This window comes from Panthera leo, chromosome C2 (assembly GCF_018350215.1).
Source record: "Panthera leo isolate Ple1 chromosome C2, P.leo_Ple1_pat1.1, whole genome shotgun sequence".
Classification (NCBI taxonomy): Eukaryota; Metazoa; Chordata; class Mammalia; order Carnivora; family Felidae; genus Panthera; species Panthera leo.
In genome coordinates, this window is record NC_056687.1 from 67,687,303 (window position 1) to 67,702,065 (window position 14,763).

General features: G+C 38.1%; 3 protein-coding genes and 1 long non-coding RNA gene across 14 annotated transcripts in view; 2 read left to right on the forward strand and 2 right to left on the reverse strand.

The window, feature by feature from the left end:
- Positions 1 to 1,310, forward strand: part of FAM162A (family with sequence similarity 162 member A) — a 28,034-nt gene extending 26,724 nt beyond the window's left edge. The window contains exon 5 of one of the 2 annotated variants that reach the window (XM_042955947.1): positions 139 to 1,308. In XM_042955947.1, the coding sequence (XP_042811881.1) occupies positions 139 to 231 (93 nt within the window). In that variant the 3' untranslated portion in view covers positions 232 to 1,308. Of the gene's footprint in view, positions 1 to 138 lie in introns of both variants that reach the window. The other variant, XM_042955946.1, reaches the window with a different exon arrangement.
- Positions 1,311 to 1,384: 74 nt separating this feature from the next.
- WDR5B (WD repeat domain 5B) lies at positions 1,385 to 4,577 on the reverse strand. 2 transcript variants are annotated; one of them, XM_042955944.1, is made up of 2 exons: positions 4,466 to 4,577; positions 1,385 to 4,047 (listed from the first exon to the last, which is right to left on the reverse strand). In XM_042955944.1, exon 2 carries the CDS (start codon positions 3,976 to 3,978, stop codon positions 2,989 to 2,991), a length of 990 nt encoding a protein of 329 aa, XP_042811878.1. In that variant the 5' UTR covers positions 3,979 to 4,047; positions 4,466 to 4,577; the 3' UTR covers positions 1,385 to 2,988. The 2 variants fall into 2 exon arrangements, with proteins under 2 accessions (XP_042811878.1, XP_042811879.1); XM_042955945.1 differs by having other exon boundaries at positions 4,484 to 4,537.
- Positions 4,578 to 4,642: 65 nt separating this feature from the next.
- Positions 4,643 to 14,600, forward strand: LOC122230212. Of its 2 annotated transcripts, none has more exons than XR_006207341.1 (3): positions 4,643 to 4,721; positions 12,695 to 12,746; positions 13,369 to 14,600. It is a non-coding gene; the product is annotated as an uncharacterized LOC122230212 (long non-coding RNA). The 2 variants fall into 2 exon arrangements; XR_006207342.1 differs by lacking the exon at positions 4,643 to 4,721 and adding an exon at positions 10,321 to 10,355.
- The window catches only part of KPNA1 (karyopherin subunit alpha 1), a 69,095-nt gene continuing 66,025 nt past the window's right edge, over positions 11,694 to 14,763 (reverse strand). For all 8 annotated transcript variants that reach the window (XM_042955940.1, XM_042955937.1, XM_042955939.1 and 5 more), the window contains one exon: positions 11,694 to 14,261. In XM_042955940.1, coding sequence (XP_042811874.1) covers positions 14,074 to 14,261 — 188 coding nt within the window. In that variant the 3' untranslated portion in view covers positions 11,694 to 14,073. The remainder of the gene's footprint in view (positions 14,262 to 14,763) is intronic.

The following is a 14,763-nucleotide window of genomic DNA, read 5'->3' on the forward strand; positions in this document are numbered from 1 at the left end:
TGTCTGTGCCCAATGTGCACACAGCAGACCATTGTGGGCATGCCCTGTCACAGTTAATCTATTGACATGAGTGCAGGGTAATGACATCCTCCCCAAACCCACACAAATAATCACTTGTTCAAATCTGTTTCACTTTAGGCTGTCAGAAGAAACGAGTCTTTAACAAGCCTGAACTTAGAAAAGAAAGCTCGCCTGAGAGAGGAAGCAGCTATGAAGGCCAAAACAGAGTAGCAGAGGTATCCATGTTGGCTGGCTTTTGAAAATGCAGGAATAATGTTGCAGCAATTAGCCTGTTATTAAGAAGAATATGGTATGAGGATCTGTTTCATGAAAGTATGGTTTACACAGACATAAATTTCTGCTGTAGTGGTACAAATAAATTCCTTAAAAAAATGACCTGTCTATATTTTTGTGGCTTTGATCCAGGTTAAATGCAGCCTTTCACCTTTTTGGAGAAAAATCGGGCAAGTTATTTAAACTTTAATATTAACTCTTCTTTAGAGAGATGCCATATCTTACTTTAATTTTCATTACGAAAATGATTTCTCTACAGAAGCCAAAATGGCTTCCAGTTCTGTATTTCTTGCTCATGTGTACTCATTTCTAGAGGGATAAGGAAAGCCAGCTCAGTATACTGCCCAGGGGCATCTTGGAGAGCTAACCTCCCCAAATATCATGGTGCTTCTGAGAGCCCTGGGAAGCAGCTAGATCACACTCTGCCATCTTCAGGCATGTTGACAGAGGCTTGTAGGAGAGCAGTCTTGGAAAAGGTCCTGGGAAGGTGATGAGAATGGTCTGGTCATGAGTTTCTGAGGACTCTGAAATCCCAGCACCATAAAGTTGCTTTGGGGCCAGCAGTCACCTCTTCTGCTGCATGGCTTAGAGTTCACAATTGGTCCTTTTCCTTTTGCCTTTACACTAAATTTCTCAATTACGAAAATCTACCAAATGCATATTCTTATTTATTAGTGTTGAAAGATAAGCATGTGCATCCAGGATGTATTTCATTTACACTTTGCAATGCCAGCTGTCTCATATTTAGGTATGGATGCTGGTATTTCATATATTCTCACGTTTCATAGTATTAATGGATGACATGAATGACAAGTCCTCACAGCCATCCCAACCTGCTAGTTGTCTCTAGAGGATTGTAACAGAAAGTAATATATGCAGCTGTATTGGAACTTGATTTAATAAAATACTAAGTAAAATGTAATGCACCAAATATAATTTCATGATCTGATGATGTCTGTTGATCTACTTTATTTTAGAATAATTTGACCTTAATGTTTTAGATACCAAGTTGATTTTAATCTACTTATTTTAAAAATAAGTATTTTTCTTCATAGAACAATATCATTTTTAACTTCTAAAGTAATATTTTAAAGTGTTACCTTGGAGATTTACTATAATAAAAGTTTCATTAAACCAAAACTCACGAATGTTACCATGCAACAAGTATTCACATGATCATTTTTCATTTTCTGTCATTCTGCTATTCAGTAACTTTGAATACTTCTTTATGGGTTAAATATAAATTTCTTGCCAAGAATTTCAGACTTGTCCTTAACTAATCCCCATTCTCCAAGTACCCTCACACAATACCTTCCTGGCAGTCATACTCTACTAATAACTCTAATACCTCACATTCCTCAGAATTTGTCAGGCAAATCAGATTTAATGGGCACTATTACAAGATACTAAAGAATACAAAAAAAAATTAAGACTGCTTTGTCCTCTTACTTTCAATTATTGTATTATTTTTTGCTTAATGTCTAGATTTCCCCCCCCATGTTTATCATGTCTCTGTAGGGAAAGTGGGAAGAAACCATTTTCCACTTTATATTTCCTAAAAGCCTTGTCTGACTAAAGTTAATATGTTAGCCTATGGTCAGATACTTTTAATCAACAAAAGTAATAGTATGGGGACTTAATTCCAAAAATGTGTTGAAAGCAGGCAAGGAGTGAATAAAGTCGTAGTGGTGGTGATGGTGGTATAATACATTGTCATTCATCATTAGTCCCTTATAAATACTGAGAATACAAAAATGAATAAAAACATACTTGACAGAGTTCATAATTTACTGGAAACATGGCCTGTGAAACCATTACAATACAAATCGGTAAAAGATATATTCTGAACTTTATAACAGAAGCTATAGGAAGAACAAGAAAACCTAACTCAGCTGTCAGCTGTGATTGGAGTCAGGCAGGCAGTGATGGTCCACAAAGTGGTGATTTCTGAACCACATTTGAAGCACAGGTAGGAGTTAGTAGGTCAGACACATAGTGGAAGAGAATATAGCCTCACCTCATTCAGACATTTAGCTTGCTTGATATCACGAGGGCACATAAAGTAGTGAGAGGTTCTTCAGTAAAATGACATAATGTTTTGGTTTATTTTTAGTTTTTATCTTGATAAAAACTTAAAATTCTTAGACTCTCAGAGCAAACCTAACCATGACTTACTTTTCCCAATTTATAGACTCGATTCCATGGAACCATTTCACACCCCATCACATAGGCTATCACTTAAAGTGTGTGAGTAGCATCTATCATACATCTCCAATCCACCACTATCCCAGGCTTATGCTCTTATTCATCTATCTGATCTGCCAAATCAGAAACACTGGAGTTATTCCAAACTCCCTTGCTCTCCTCACTTAATAGTCATCCTATCTTGTGAACCTTACTTCTAAATATTTCTCAAGTACACTGATTCTCTAAAATACTCACTGGGAGGAACAGAATGGGAATCTGTTCAGGAACAGACATAAGAGATTAATAACAGATTAAAAGTCAGAAGCCCTAGGTTCTAGACTTGTTTTTCCAGTTGTCTTGCTTTACAAATTTAGATTATAGGTCTGAAATCTTGTAAGACAATGTTAAAAAGAAATACAAAACTATGCCAAAATTAAGGGGAAACCATCTTTTTAAATAACTTTTTTTTTTTTCCAGCTTGGCTCTACTACTTGATTTCTAAAGGGTTTAGTAGTTACTCATCCACAGTTTAATTGTTTTGTCATTTCCTAATGCTGCTGATGCAATGATGTTTTCTGTAGGGTGACAAGCTGCTGAGATTACAACATCTGTATGACCTTGTAATTTCTGTACAATCTCTTTAGTCTGAAGATTCCAGATGTAAACCAGATTATCTTCTGAACCAGATACAATCCACTTTCCACCAGTAACTGAAAAGTTGGCAAATATGCAGTATTTCTCATTCTTATGGCCAGTGTACGTTTTCAGGCATCTGCCTCTGCTGTAATCCCACAGTTTAAGAGTATTGTCCAAGGTTGCAATTAGAATATATTTACCATTTGGAGAAAATGTTACAAAAGAGACAGGAGGGTTATCATCATCAATAAGTGTTTTTAAACACTGACCTGATGCAGTATCCCAAATTCTACAGATACCATCATAGCTACCTGATACTATCAAGGACCCGCTACAATTAAAATGAACAGCAGAAACCGGATCAGAATGAGCAGACAAAGTCTTGAGGCACTTTCCTGTTTTCACCTCCCATATCTTCACACTCTCATCAAAAGATCCTGAAATGATGAGATTAGATGGTGGGTTGAAATTACAGCAAAAAACGTAATTACTGTGCCCCTTTAGCGTTTTCAGACATTTTCCAGATCTCACATCCCAAATCTTTAGCGTTTTATCATCTGAGGCAGAAACAAGCCACCTGGAATCTGATGACCAGGCAACATCTGATATTTCCAGACGGTGACCATAAAGTGTTTTCTCATACTTTCCATCATAGGCTCCCCAAATTATAATTACTTTATCAGCAGAAGAACTTGCTAGCCATTCTCCATTAGGGCTAAATTTAACTGATGATACTGCTTCCGTATGTCCCACGAGAGTAAATTTAAGAGCATAGTTTGGTTTTTCAGACATTTGCTTCCTCCCATTGGCTGAGGGAAGGCTCGACTCTGCTTCACCATCTCCTGCCTCCTTTGTCGCCATGGTTCTGAAGCTCCAAGTAGGTTGGGTAAGCGTCCGGCCCTGAACGAGGCAGCCCAATATTCCGACTTTCTGCCCAGCAAAATGAAGATAAAAATATGAGATTCAAAAATAAACCAGCTTTTAATGATTTTAATTTCTGGAAGGTCTTTAAACTACTATATACAATGATACAGCAGCACGGCTTGGACCACGTCCCCTTTTCCTTGCTTCCTTTGTAAACAAATACTTGAGAAATACTATTAAAAGAGTGCTATGCGTCGTCAGCAAGGAAGGTATTAGTGTTGGGTATTTTGCGAACGTATAAAGAAAGCCGTGCAAAGCAACGAGGGGCGTGGGTGATCTACACACTTTTTCACAGCCCCTCCCTCAATTCCACAATGTTTGAGAACACTGAGCAAGCCTACCAGGCAGACAGACTTTCGGTATTTAAATAATCATGAATGAATCAACGGCTTAAACAACAGATTTCAGAAAGTAAAAAGAAAACCTGTGTAGGCACCACTACTTGCGACCCTGACGGTTGGCTAATACAGTCCGCGGATAAACACTGCTGTGCAACGCCGCCTCAATCACACCCAGCTGGCAGGTCAGCAGAGCGCATGTGCACACCAATCTCCAGCCGCGGTGACCAATAGGAGAGGTCTGCCTGCACTTGCGCAAAAGGAGACGCCGGCGTTTCCTTCCGGTCTTCTTCGCCGCGGTTGCCCCTCGCATACCTTTGACTACCTTTGGCGAGTGAGGAGGTGAGCGGGGCTTTTCCCAGACCTGACTGGCTAGCGTGGGTAGCAGCGAATATTACAAACAACATTCATTTCATTTTGGAAACCGTGTCACGAGGAAGGACTGAATTTTCCGATTCCCTTAGCGGAAAAGTTAAGCCCCCATTTGGCACGTAGCCAACGTCGACCCCCCTCCGTTTCCCCCCCCCCCCCCCCAGACGCCGGTGAGTGGCCAAGTTTCTGCTTTTCGGGTGGCGTCGGTTCTGCTCCTCTCTACTCGTGTGGTATAGAGCCTAGTGGCGTGTACGTAAAGCTGAAAATAGGCAAGGGGAGCTTAGCCGAATTTATGTCCAGATTATAAAGCTTTTGGTTTAAAAGTTTTGCCGAAACGTTTGGGGAAGGATAGAGTATATGTTGTGGGCCTCCAAAGGCCAGTACTTAGCATGACATTGTAGTGCGGGGGGGAACGAGCAGACGTTTGTTTTAGCACTTCCTAATGCCTTAAACTTTATAAGAAAACAGGTGAGCTCTGTACAGGTGCTTGAGACCGAAAATGACAGATTCGTAGAACGTGGTTAAGAAATGTATAAGGTTAACTCGTAATTGGCTTTAGAGGGTCAAAAGTTTAATGGCCTTGAAAGTGTGAGAGTGTTATGTAAACGATATATGCGTTTCAGATGTTAAGTTACTATCTTTAAACAAGAATAGGTGTACTGGGATACGTGGCTGGCACAATCAGTAGGGCATGCGACTCTTGATCTCTGGTTCCTGAGTTCAGGCCCCATGTTGGGTGTATACTTACAAAAAAAAAAAGAGAGAGAAAGGTTTACCAAAAGATTGGAGCCTGTTGAGTTTCTACTTACCTGTAATCTCTTAGTAAAGAGTGCTCAAGAGAGGCACTGTTTTCTTTACAAGGTTTTCCCTCTGGCAAAGCTGAAGTCTAGAGGCAAGTTATCTTTTTTTTTTTTTTTTTTTTTTTTTTTTTAAAGCAAACTCTACGCCCATCGTTAGGCTTGAACCTTGAATTGGAGACAGGGGAGGTCAAGAGTGGCTTGCTCTACCAACTTAAGCAGGCGCCCCGAGGCGCAAGTATCTCTTAATGATGTTTTTGTCAGTCAACAGTTATGCATTTGCAAACAGGCTTCTATCTTGTATTAGGGATCATTGAAAGTCTAGCCTTTAAATAAGGCACAATGACGTAATTAGATCACGTATAATAATCGAACATAGTAAAAACCTCATTACTTTAAGACCCTACGACTTAGTTTGGAATTTGGACAGGAATTAACAAAAACTTTAGTCTTAGCTTGCGCAGGTTAATTGTATAAGGATAACAAGGTGCTGGGAATAGGACCATCTTATAAGTGAATTGGAACATCTATTTATTACATTAAATTAGGATTCCTCCTAGCTATTTATTAATGTGGACCTTCCTCTTCATAACATCTTAAAAAGAGAACTTGTGTTCCCTTTTTATATAATATCTTAAAGTTCAGTTGCGATTAAACTCTTCCTCCTCCCTTTCCTTTCCTATCAGCCTGGATTAGTGTGATTTTTACTGGAAGCTTAGAAACACTCAAGTTCTGCATCTGTTGAGACTTTTCATTTTTATTGACTCATCAAAAAATTTAAAAGCGCTATAGAGAACAAACTGTAGGCTTTGTTCCAAAGAATTGAAATTCTTATTTTTCCAATAACTGTTCTATGCACTAGGAGAGTAAAGAAAGTGAAAATTAGACAAGTAAATCTATGACATGAGGGCTAGGATGGGTTGTTGGTGCTGGAGTAGATTTTTTTTTTTTTTTTTAATGTTTATTTATTTTTGAGACAGAGACAGAGCGTGAACGGGGGAGGGTCAGAGAGAAAGGGAGACACAGAATCCGAAACAGGCTCCAGGCTCTGAGCTGTCAGCACAGAGCCCGACGTGGGGTTTGAACTCAGGGACGGTGAGATCATGACCTGAGCCGAAGTCGGTTAAAAGTCGGACGCTTAACCGACTGAGCCACCCAGGCGCCCGGTGCTGGAGTAGATTTTAATAACCCACTAGAAATAACAATGAGGGGGATGGGGGGAACTTGGCTGGCTCACTGAGTAGAGCATGCCACTCTTGATCTCAGGGCGGTGAGTTCAAGCCCTAGGTTAGGGGTAGAGTTTAATTTTTTTTTTTTTTTTTTAACGTTTATTGATTTTTGAGACAGAGAGAGACAGAGCATGAACAGGGTAGGGGCAGAGAGAGGGAGACACAGAATCTGAAACAGGCTACAGGCTCCGAGCTGTCAGCACAGGGCCCGATGCGGGGCTCGAACTCACAGACCGCGAGATCATGACCTGAGCCGAAGTGGGACGCTTAACCAACTGAGCCACCTAGGCGCCCCTAGGGGTAGAGTTTAAAAAAAGAAATTTAAAAGAATGTGTTGTTAGGAATATCCAGAAATAATTTTTAATATTTTCTCAGAATTTGAAGAAATTTCCACAATTAAAATCATTTCTTGATGCCTGGAATTTTTTGTTTACAAATAACATCAGGAACTTGTGTAAAGAAAATTAAAGCTAGGACTGTAACTAGTTAAACCTTTTTATTAGTCATGTTCTAATATCAACATGTAGTCCTGATATTGTAGTCCTTATGAATTAGGCCTAAGAATTTCATAGTTTGGGAGGAGGGGAGAATCAGAGTGTGGAGTTTGTAGGAGTAGAGAATACTGATACAGGTAAATCCAAAGGAGCAGAAACTGTAATTAGAGCTTTGTATTTGCTGCTCTCAAGCAAAGTTCCTCACACAGTCTGTTTTTCATAATTTCTATTTTTGCTGCCCTTAATCTTCTTCAGGTAATTTGGAATTTTCCCTCTCTGTAGAAATCAATTCGATTTCTTTAGATTTCCATAAAAGTTTTAGAACTCAAGGTCTCAATGGTTTAAAGGTTTATTTCCCTTGCCCCTCAGTAAAGTTTGCAGATATTCTAAATAGAAATGCCACAAATAGGTCATTTTTTAATTAAAATACTGTTTTTTGAGTTCTGTGTCAGGACTGGGAGTGATTCCTATATTAAGGAATGTCTTGACTGACTCCCTTCACGCCAGCTCCAGTTAACCAAATCCAGTCCTCAAAAATCAAGAACTCTGTACACTTTTTAAGACCACTAGCAATTTAAATATATACAAATAGTTGGGCTAAATATGGAGTGGCCTAAAATTTATCTAAACAGAGACCTTTTTTAAAGTGAAAGGGGGCACCAAAATCCTCAACTGGTGTTAATCTAAAAACTGGGTCTATCCCTAAACCACAATCACTGTTGACATCTGGAGGATTCTTCTCATAATCACAACTTAATCTTGGAATATTCTACACTCTTTACATGGTAGTTTACACACCAGCTTGCCCACATCTCTCTCAAACCTTATGCTGTCCTTTCCCCACCACTCTGGTCTTCTGGGTTTCTACGTTCTCCTCACCCATCACTCTAAATAATGCTGGGCCCAAGTGGTTTAGAGAAGGCAATGATCCATATTGCGGTTTTTCACTGGCTTCTTCAGGTTAAATGGGTATAAAGGAATTTAGAGAGTAATTTTATTCTCTGCATAAACATTCAAGATGACAGAAATGACCATATATTGATTGTAGAATGAGAAAAACACTTGTTCAAATTGGCAAATGAAATAGGGGCAATGATCTACCCTAGCTTTAATAAATTTGTAAACTAAGTCATTTTGTACTGTAGATGACAGTGTAGTCTGCAGGAACTAGTTATATTTTAAGATTCTGTTTTCAGAAAAAATACCTGGCCAGTACAATCTGAGCAATACGTACAATAGTAAAAATGAAAAAAAAAATCTCTATTTTGACCATCAGCTTCCATGTAAGTTGGATGTAACTGGAAAAAAGTTTTTTTTTCTTAACCTTAGACTGTATCAGAAGAGACTGATAAGCTATTTTTGGTATATACAAACAGGGTTGAGATATATATATATAAAGTTATCCTGTAAAATACACCCACAACTTTTCTCAGAAGGCATAGGTCTGTTTTTATATAATGAACTGCTGTGACAATGTCTACTTTTGTAAACTTCATGTCAAATTATGTCCTCCTGAAAGGTAACCACATATAAAACACATGTTGAGACACTAAGAGTTAATTCCTAGTTTCACACAGCAGCATAAAATTCCTTTGAGTTTTCTTTTGTAACCGTACTCTTTACTAATATCACATAGATCCATATTCCTTCAGTCATTTAGTATTTATTGAATAGTCTACTATGTGCAAGGCACTCACCCATGGCCTGACAGACCACATTCAAGTACAAAGAATCATCAGATCCATTCCAAATCAAAGTGTAAGAACACTTTGAAAAACAACATAGAGTGGTCATAATGATGAAGTAAGAACATACTCAACAACATACATTAAAAGGTGATCTAACTTTAGATACTCCTCGGGATGATACTCCTTTAGGAAGTCAGCTGTGTTAAATTCATGTCCATGGATGGCACTGCTTTCTAAGGCAGACTTCTTCATTCCAAAGCCTTTCCTTCTCTGTGTCAATCAATACCTTCTACAATTGAGTTTGTTCAATGGAAACATGTTTCTAAGTTTACCCATTATGCTATTAAACTCAAAATCAATCACTTGCATATATATTTTAACTTCTGTTGTTTTGTCAGGTCATATACAGAATTTTAGCACCACAGAAGGGAAAAGAAGTTTGGGCTGAGAGGGTCTACATTACCAAAATACGCAACCTAAAAGCAACTTCATACCTGATTTAGTTCTTTTAAGGCTGCTGATGACAGAGTCAGAAAGAATGGTCCAACAAAAAGCTGGTCCAGCTGTGGCTGTTAAGTCCAGTTCTGAGAGTTCCTGGTACAGAACACCTCTACCATGCCTGCTACTTTCTTCCAGACACAACCTGCAGGGCTCTGTCCCACCACTGGACAGTGTCTATCAGTTGTGACCTTGGGGCAAAGTAAATTCTCCTAAGTCTTGATTCTCTCACCTCTGTCCTAGTGACAGTTACCCACCTCAAAGAGCAATTGTAGGATGAAAGAGAAAAAACAGAAGCCCTTACACAGGCACCTGGCACACAGCAGAGGCTCAAAGACTAGTTGCCTTTTTGACTTATGGGAAAACAGACTGGGACTTCTTTTTCTACCCTTAATCTTTTCTTCTTGCCCCAAACTTCCAAATGCATTTTATACCTAGTAGGAATTTGGTAGTTTTAAATTAGCATACAATATTTGCTTTACTTTATCACACATTCTTGTGATGTCCTGGTACCCACTATTATTACCTATCCTTTTCTGATAATAAAGCCATGTTATTCGAATACTCTCCATATTTGAGCAGACTTACTGCACTGGTGCCACATCTGGCCTTCAATTACTTTAACTCTTAAATACAGAACTTTTTTTTAAGTAATCTCTACTCCTAGTGTGGGGCTTGAACTCATGACTCTGAGATCAAGAATCACATGCTCTACAAACTGAGCCAGCCAAGCACCCCATAAGGAAACAAATATTTCATTCTTTTTAATTTTTAAAATATTTTTAAGTAAGGTAACTTTAACTTTTTTTCTTTTCTTTTCAAGTAGGCTCCTTGCCCAGTGTGGGGCTTGAATTCATGACCCTGAGATCAAGAGTCAAATGCTCTATGAGCCAGCCAGGTATCCTGATAACTTTAACTTTTGATGATAGAGAAAGGTAGCCAAAATATTTCCCAACTAGGCAGATATGTATTTACTCTGCTCACCTAACAACAGAAGAAAAGTGACTGTTAACTTCAGATGGCAAAAAATTCAGATTTGAGACTTCATATATAGGTATGCCTATCTCTGCAAATGAGCAAATTTTGGAATGTAGGAGGTAGAAAATAGAATATAAATATGAAAAGCAAACAATGCCCCTTTCTAAAAGTGAATCCTTTTCCTTAAGTGGGAAACATCCTTAGACATCAAGATTTCCAGTATATATAAAAAGCCCAAAGCCCTAAAATATCAATAAGCAATGACTTGCCTATTGATACAGAAATGTCCACAAAACTAATCAGCAAGAAAGAAAAAATTTTCAACCTGAGGAAAACCCTTTCATAATGCAACCACAAGCTAGGGGATTTTAAGTAACTGAAATGTTTAGCACTAGAGAAGTAAATTCAAGGTTGCCTGTGAGTGGCCATGTACAACAGGATTTAGTTGACAAAGTCTGGTGTATAAAATATACTACATTTTTTTTCTCAGGCAAATCAGCAACAATTTTGAATAATAATTAAGATTTATTATGGGGTAATTGTCATTGTTTATATTTGTGACAATATGAAAAACGACCCAGAGCCCATTTAGCTTTATCTGGCAGATGGAATCCTAGGGCAATAGTTTTCAAAACAGCACAACTGACAAAGGTTAAGAGTCCTACTTAGTGACAAGAACATGAATTAAAGTATTCCATAGAAAACTCTCTCCATCTATTTTTCATACCTATCATCTTAAAACCTTTCCTGGTTTTTCTCAATCTAATCTGGTCCTTCAAATACAAGGTACCTTTATATTCCAAATGCTTTCAACGCTTTTTTCCCCCACCTTTCATTTCAAAGAATATACTTTGAAAGTTTGGAGGAAGAAAAAAAAAGGAAGGGGAGAATAACCAAGTCACTTCTCCCCTGATCAGTATATAATATTGCAGAAGAGTTTTCCTATGTTGAAATTAACATGCTTTTATAATGAGTAACATCTTAATGATAGTAACATTTCAATAAATTCAAAGTAATAGAATCTGCCAGGCAGAGAACTAAAATTAGTTCTTAGTTACCTCCTAAAGTCTCATTTCTATAACCAGAAAGGCTGCCACTTTACCAATTCCAACAGTTATGCTGGGATTTACCTTTTAGTTAATTCCAATTTTATATTAACCATTTTACTGCAAAAAAAATTTAGCTCGTATCTTATGGCTCATGAACTTCTAGGACAGGAGCAATATAAATTCCTATTTTAGACAGAAAATAGACCACAGTAGTTAAATGGACTTTAATTCATTCACTGAAGACACCTGCAATGGCAAAAACTCCCAATGGATGCTGTTCTTACTAATCTGGGGAAACAATTTTGTGTGCTTTATCTTTTTTCCATCCAATATCAAAATGAGAATTTTTAAATTATCCAACAGAAGGTATATGATTTAAAACATCCTAGAGAAATGACATGTTACCAGTGATGTACAGTTTAAAAAACTCAGCCACAAAAAAAGTCAAAGCTAAAAACAAGATTTTTACTATGAATCAGTGCTTCTATTACCCTTCTGAAAGAAGTTATATTTTAATGTGATGTAAAGGCAAAATTGAAAGTTTTTCTTTAAATTAACCACCTAATTTGTCCCTAAAATTACAAAGAATCAAAGTCTTTTACAGGTCAAGTGCAGTAAACTAAAATGTCCTTTCAGCACAAAGCAGCACTAGAAAAAGTAAGTTATAGATGGGAATTGACTAGTTTTGCAGTGGCTGTTCCATCAGTAACAGACATCAGACGGTATCCATCCAGAGCACAGACACAACTACAGACTAGATGTGAAGAATGTGTCACACGCTTGGCTGATAAATGTCCTTTTGTCTTTGTATCTTTCTACTTTGAAGTGGATTTTTTAAAGTTTAAATCAGGTCACATAAGTTGGCTGCTTAAATAACAACATGATGAGGTATGAAAGCTCTGAATATCCCTAATGTTCAGCAGGATTTACCAGAGATGTAGAATAGCCTGTCAGGGGAACTTCCAGATAGTTACATTTTGGGGTTATAATGAATTCTAGAAGAGGATAAGATTAAAGAGGTTTAAAAGGGTAGTCTCTGAAACGGAAGTGAGAGACTTTTCCTTCAGAATTCATTTTGAACAGCGTAACAAAAAAATCTTCTCCTGATAGTGTGTCCAAACATTGAGTCAAGATGGCCATCTAGCACCAAGAAGTCGTATTGAACTCAGTTGCAGTTCTCTTGGCAATTAAGCTTATTTTTTCATTCCAGTCCAAGCACAAATGTGGATCACTGAAGACAGTACTGGAAGCGCCAGTTGCAGGTACATTGCAGTTATCATTAAATGAGCCAGAAGGTAGAAAAACTTTTTATTTTATGGGGGGACTTGACTGGGCAGTACTAGTAGGAGATGAAAATGAATAGGGAACAATGAGGTTATTTAAAAAAAAAAAAAAAAATCACTGCCCTTATTTGTGTTGAACAAGTCATGTTGAGAAGGTGGTTATTTAAGATAAGGATGCTACATTAAAGGTATCCTATAATGCAGCATGAATACGTTAGAATCAAGCTGCACCTAAGAAAAAAATTTCCCTAGGTTACCTTTAAAAAAAAATTATGTGTTATCTGCCAGTCACAGAGAGGAAAAGCACCTAAGGTGAACTTCCAATTTAATGAGGACCTTCATCAGGACCACAAAGCCTGAAACATTTGTTTTAATGCAGAAACACAGCCTCTAGTCACACTGGTTGAGTTTGGGAAAACTGGAGGGATTTTTTTTTGTTTTTTATTTTATTGAATGATAGGATATTGTTTCGATTACTAAGGATTCTAGATCTTCATACCAGCATTAGAATTGAACCACTTCCAAATCCTAAGACACTTAAGTCCAAAGAGAAGCGATAGCCATACAAATTAATATGTGGCCCTCTCCTTTCTGCTCTAAGGGAATCTTCAAACCAGTATCACATTTAAGAGTCAAAGTGTTAAATTCTTCAGCATTCCTGACAACTAGAAAGCACATTCACTGAAGGCTGAAGGTGAGGGAGCGGATGGTTTAATATCTGTGAAGAATGGCGCCAATAGAGGAAAGAAAACCATCCAGTCTCAGTAAGGATTAATGCAAATTTGGCTAGAAAAGCCACCAGGTAATCCAAGGGTTCACTGTGGAAGAACTCATGAAAAGTACTCTGAAGTGTACACAACAGGTCTAAACATCTCCCTTGTTGCAAGTAGTTGTGTGAAATTCAAGATAAAGATTTAGTCTCATCTTTTAATATCAGTGTTTTTCCCCACTTTAAAGGGAATGAGGAGGAGTCCTCTTTTTCCCCCACAAAGAAAGGGAGCCACATTAATATGTGTATGTTCCCAGACTCTTATAATATTTAAGTGCAGATCTCCAAAGCCTAGGGATTTTCCATAAGAGAGTGGGCCGTTCTGGTTACCCTTTTTATTAGAAGGGTATTCCACCACAGAGAGCCAGAGGTTTTCCAGATGTGTGTAAGAGAGCAGGTGCGCAAGGCAAGCAAATGAGCGCAAACAGTATTATGGAAAACATTTGAGAAGTTAGCTCCATGAGGACTGTGGGCTCCACAAGAGGACTTGACTGGGTAGCCTGGTCTGACACAGGAACATGAAAGCAGAGTATTGCTTCAAAGCTGGAAACCTTCCATAGGAGCCTCACACTGCTGGAAGATGTACTGCTGCTGGCTAAGGTCAACCTGGGGTGCAATGCTGCTGTCCTCATCCTCGGTCCCGAAGTAATGCTCAATAAGATCAAAGGCCTTCTGGTAGATCTCCTGGTTTTCATGACTCTGTAAGAACTCAATTTTATCCAGACCTAGAATGAAGAAAGAAAAATCTCTTTGTGTGTATGTATACATATACGTTCTTTGTATATATGTATTGGAAACCCCAATGACACTATATTTTGCTGTGTCTCCTTTCTTTAAAGGAAGATTCTCTTCTCTACTTCTACCTCTTTAGTATTTTGTAACAGCATATAAAGTATCACTGGGATTACATCTGAATGCTAGTATTACAAACTGACACCTTAAACACACATGCAAGCAACAACCAGTCCCCAGAAGCAGTGATTTCCCTAACAGTCACCATATCATTCAGTGTCTAAGGCCCGTAGCAGAAGTGTTCCAAATGAACTATAACCATGGCCTAATTATTTGGCTCTGATTCTTAAGTTCTGAGCTATCCAATGTGTCAACAAATGTATAATACCTTAAAATAACCAGAATCAATTCCTACTGCTTAAACTAGCAAGTCCAACTAGAACAGTTACCCCACACATTCCCATTACTAAGTTCAAGCCCATCTGAGCTAAGCTT

Excerpts from the sequence above, each read along its gene's own strand:
- WDR5B (XM_042955944.1), bottom strand. The coding sequence starts at position 3,978 with ATGGCGACAAAGGAGGCAGGAGATGGTGAAGCAGAGTCGAGCCTTCCC.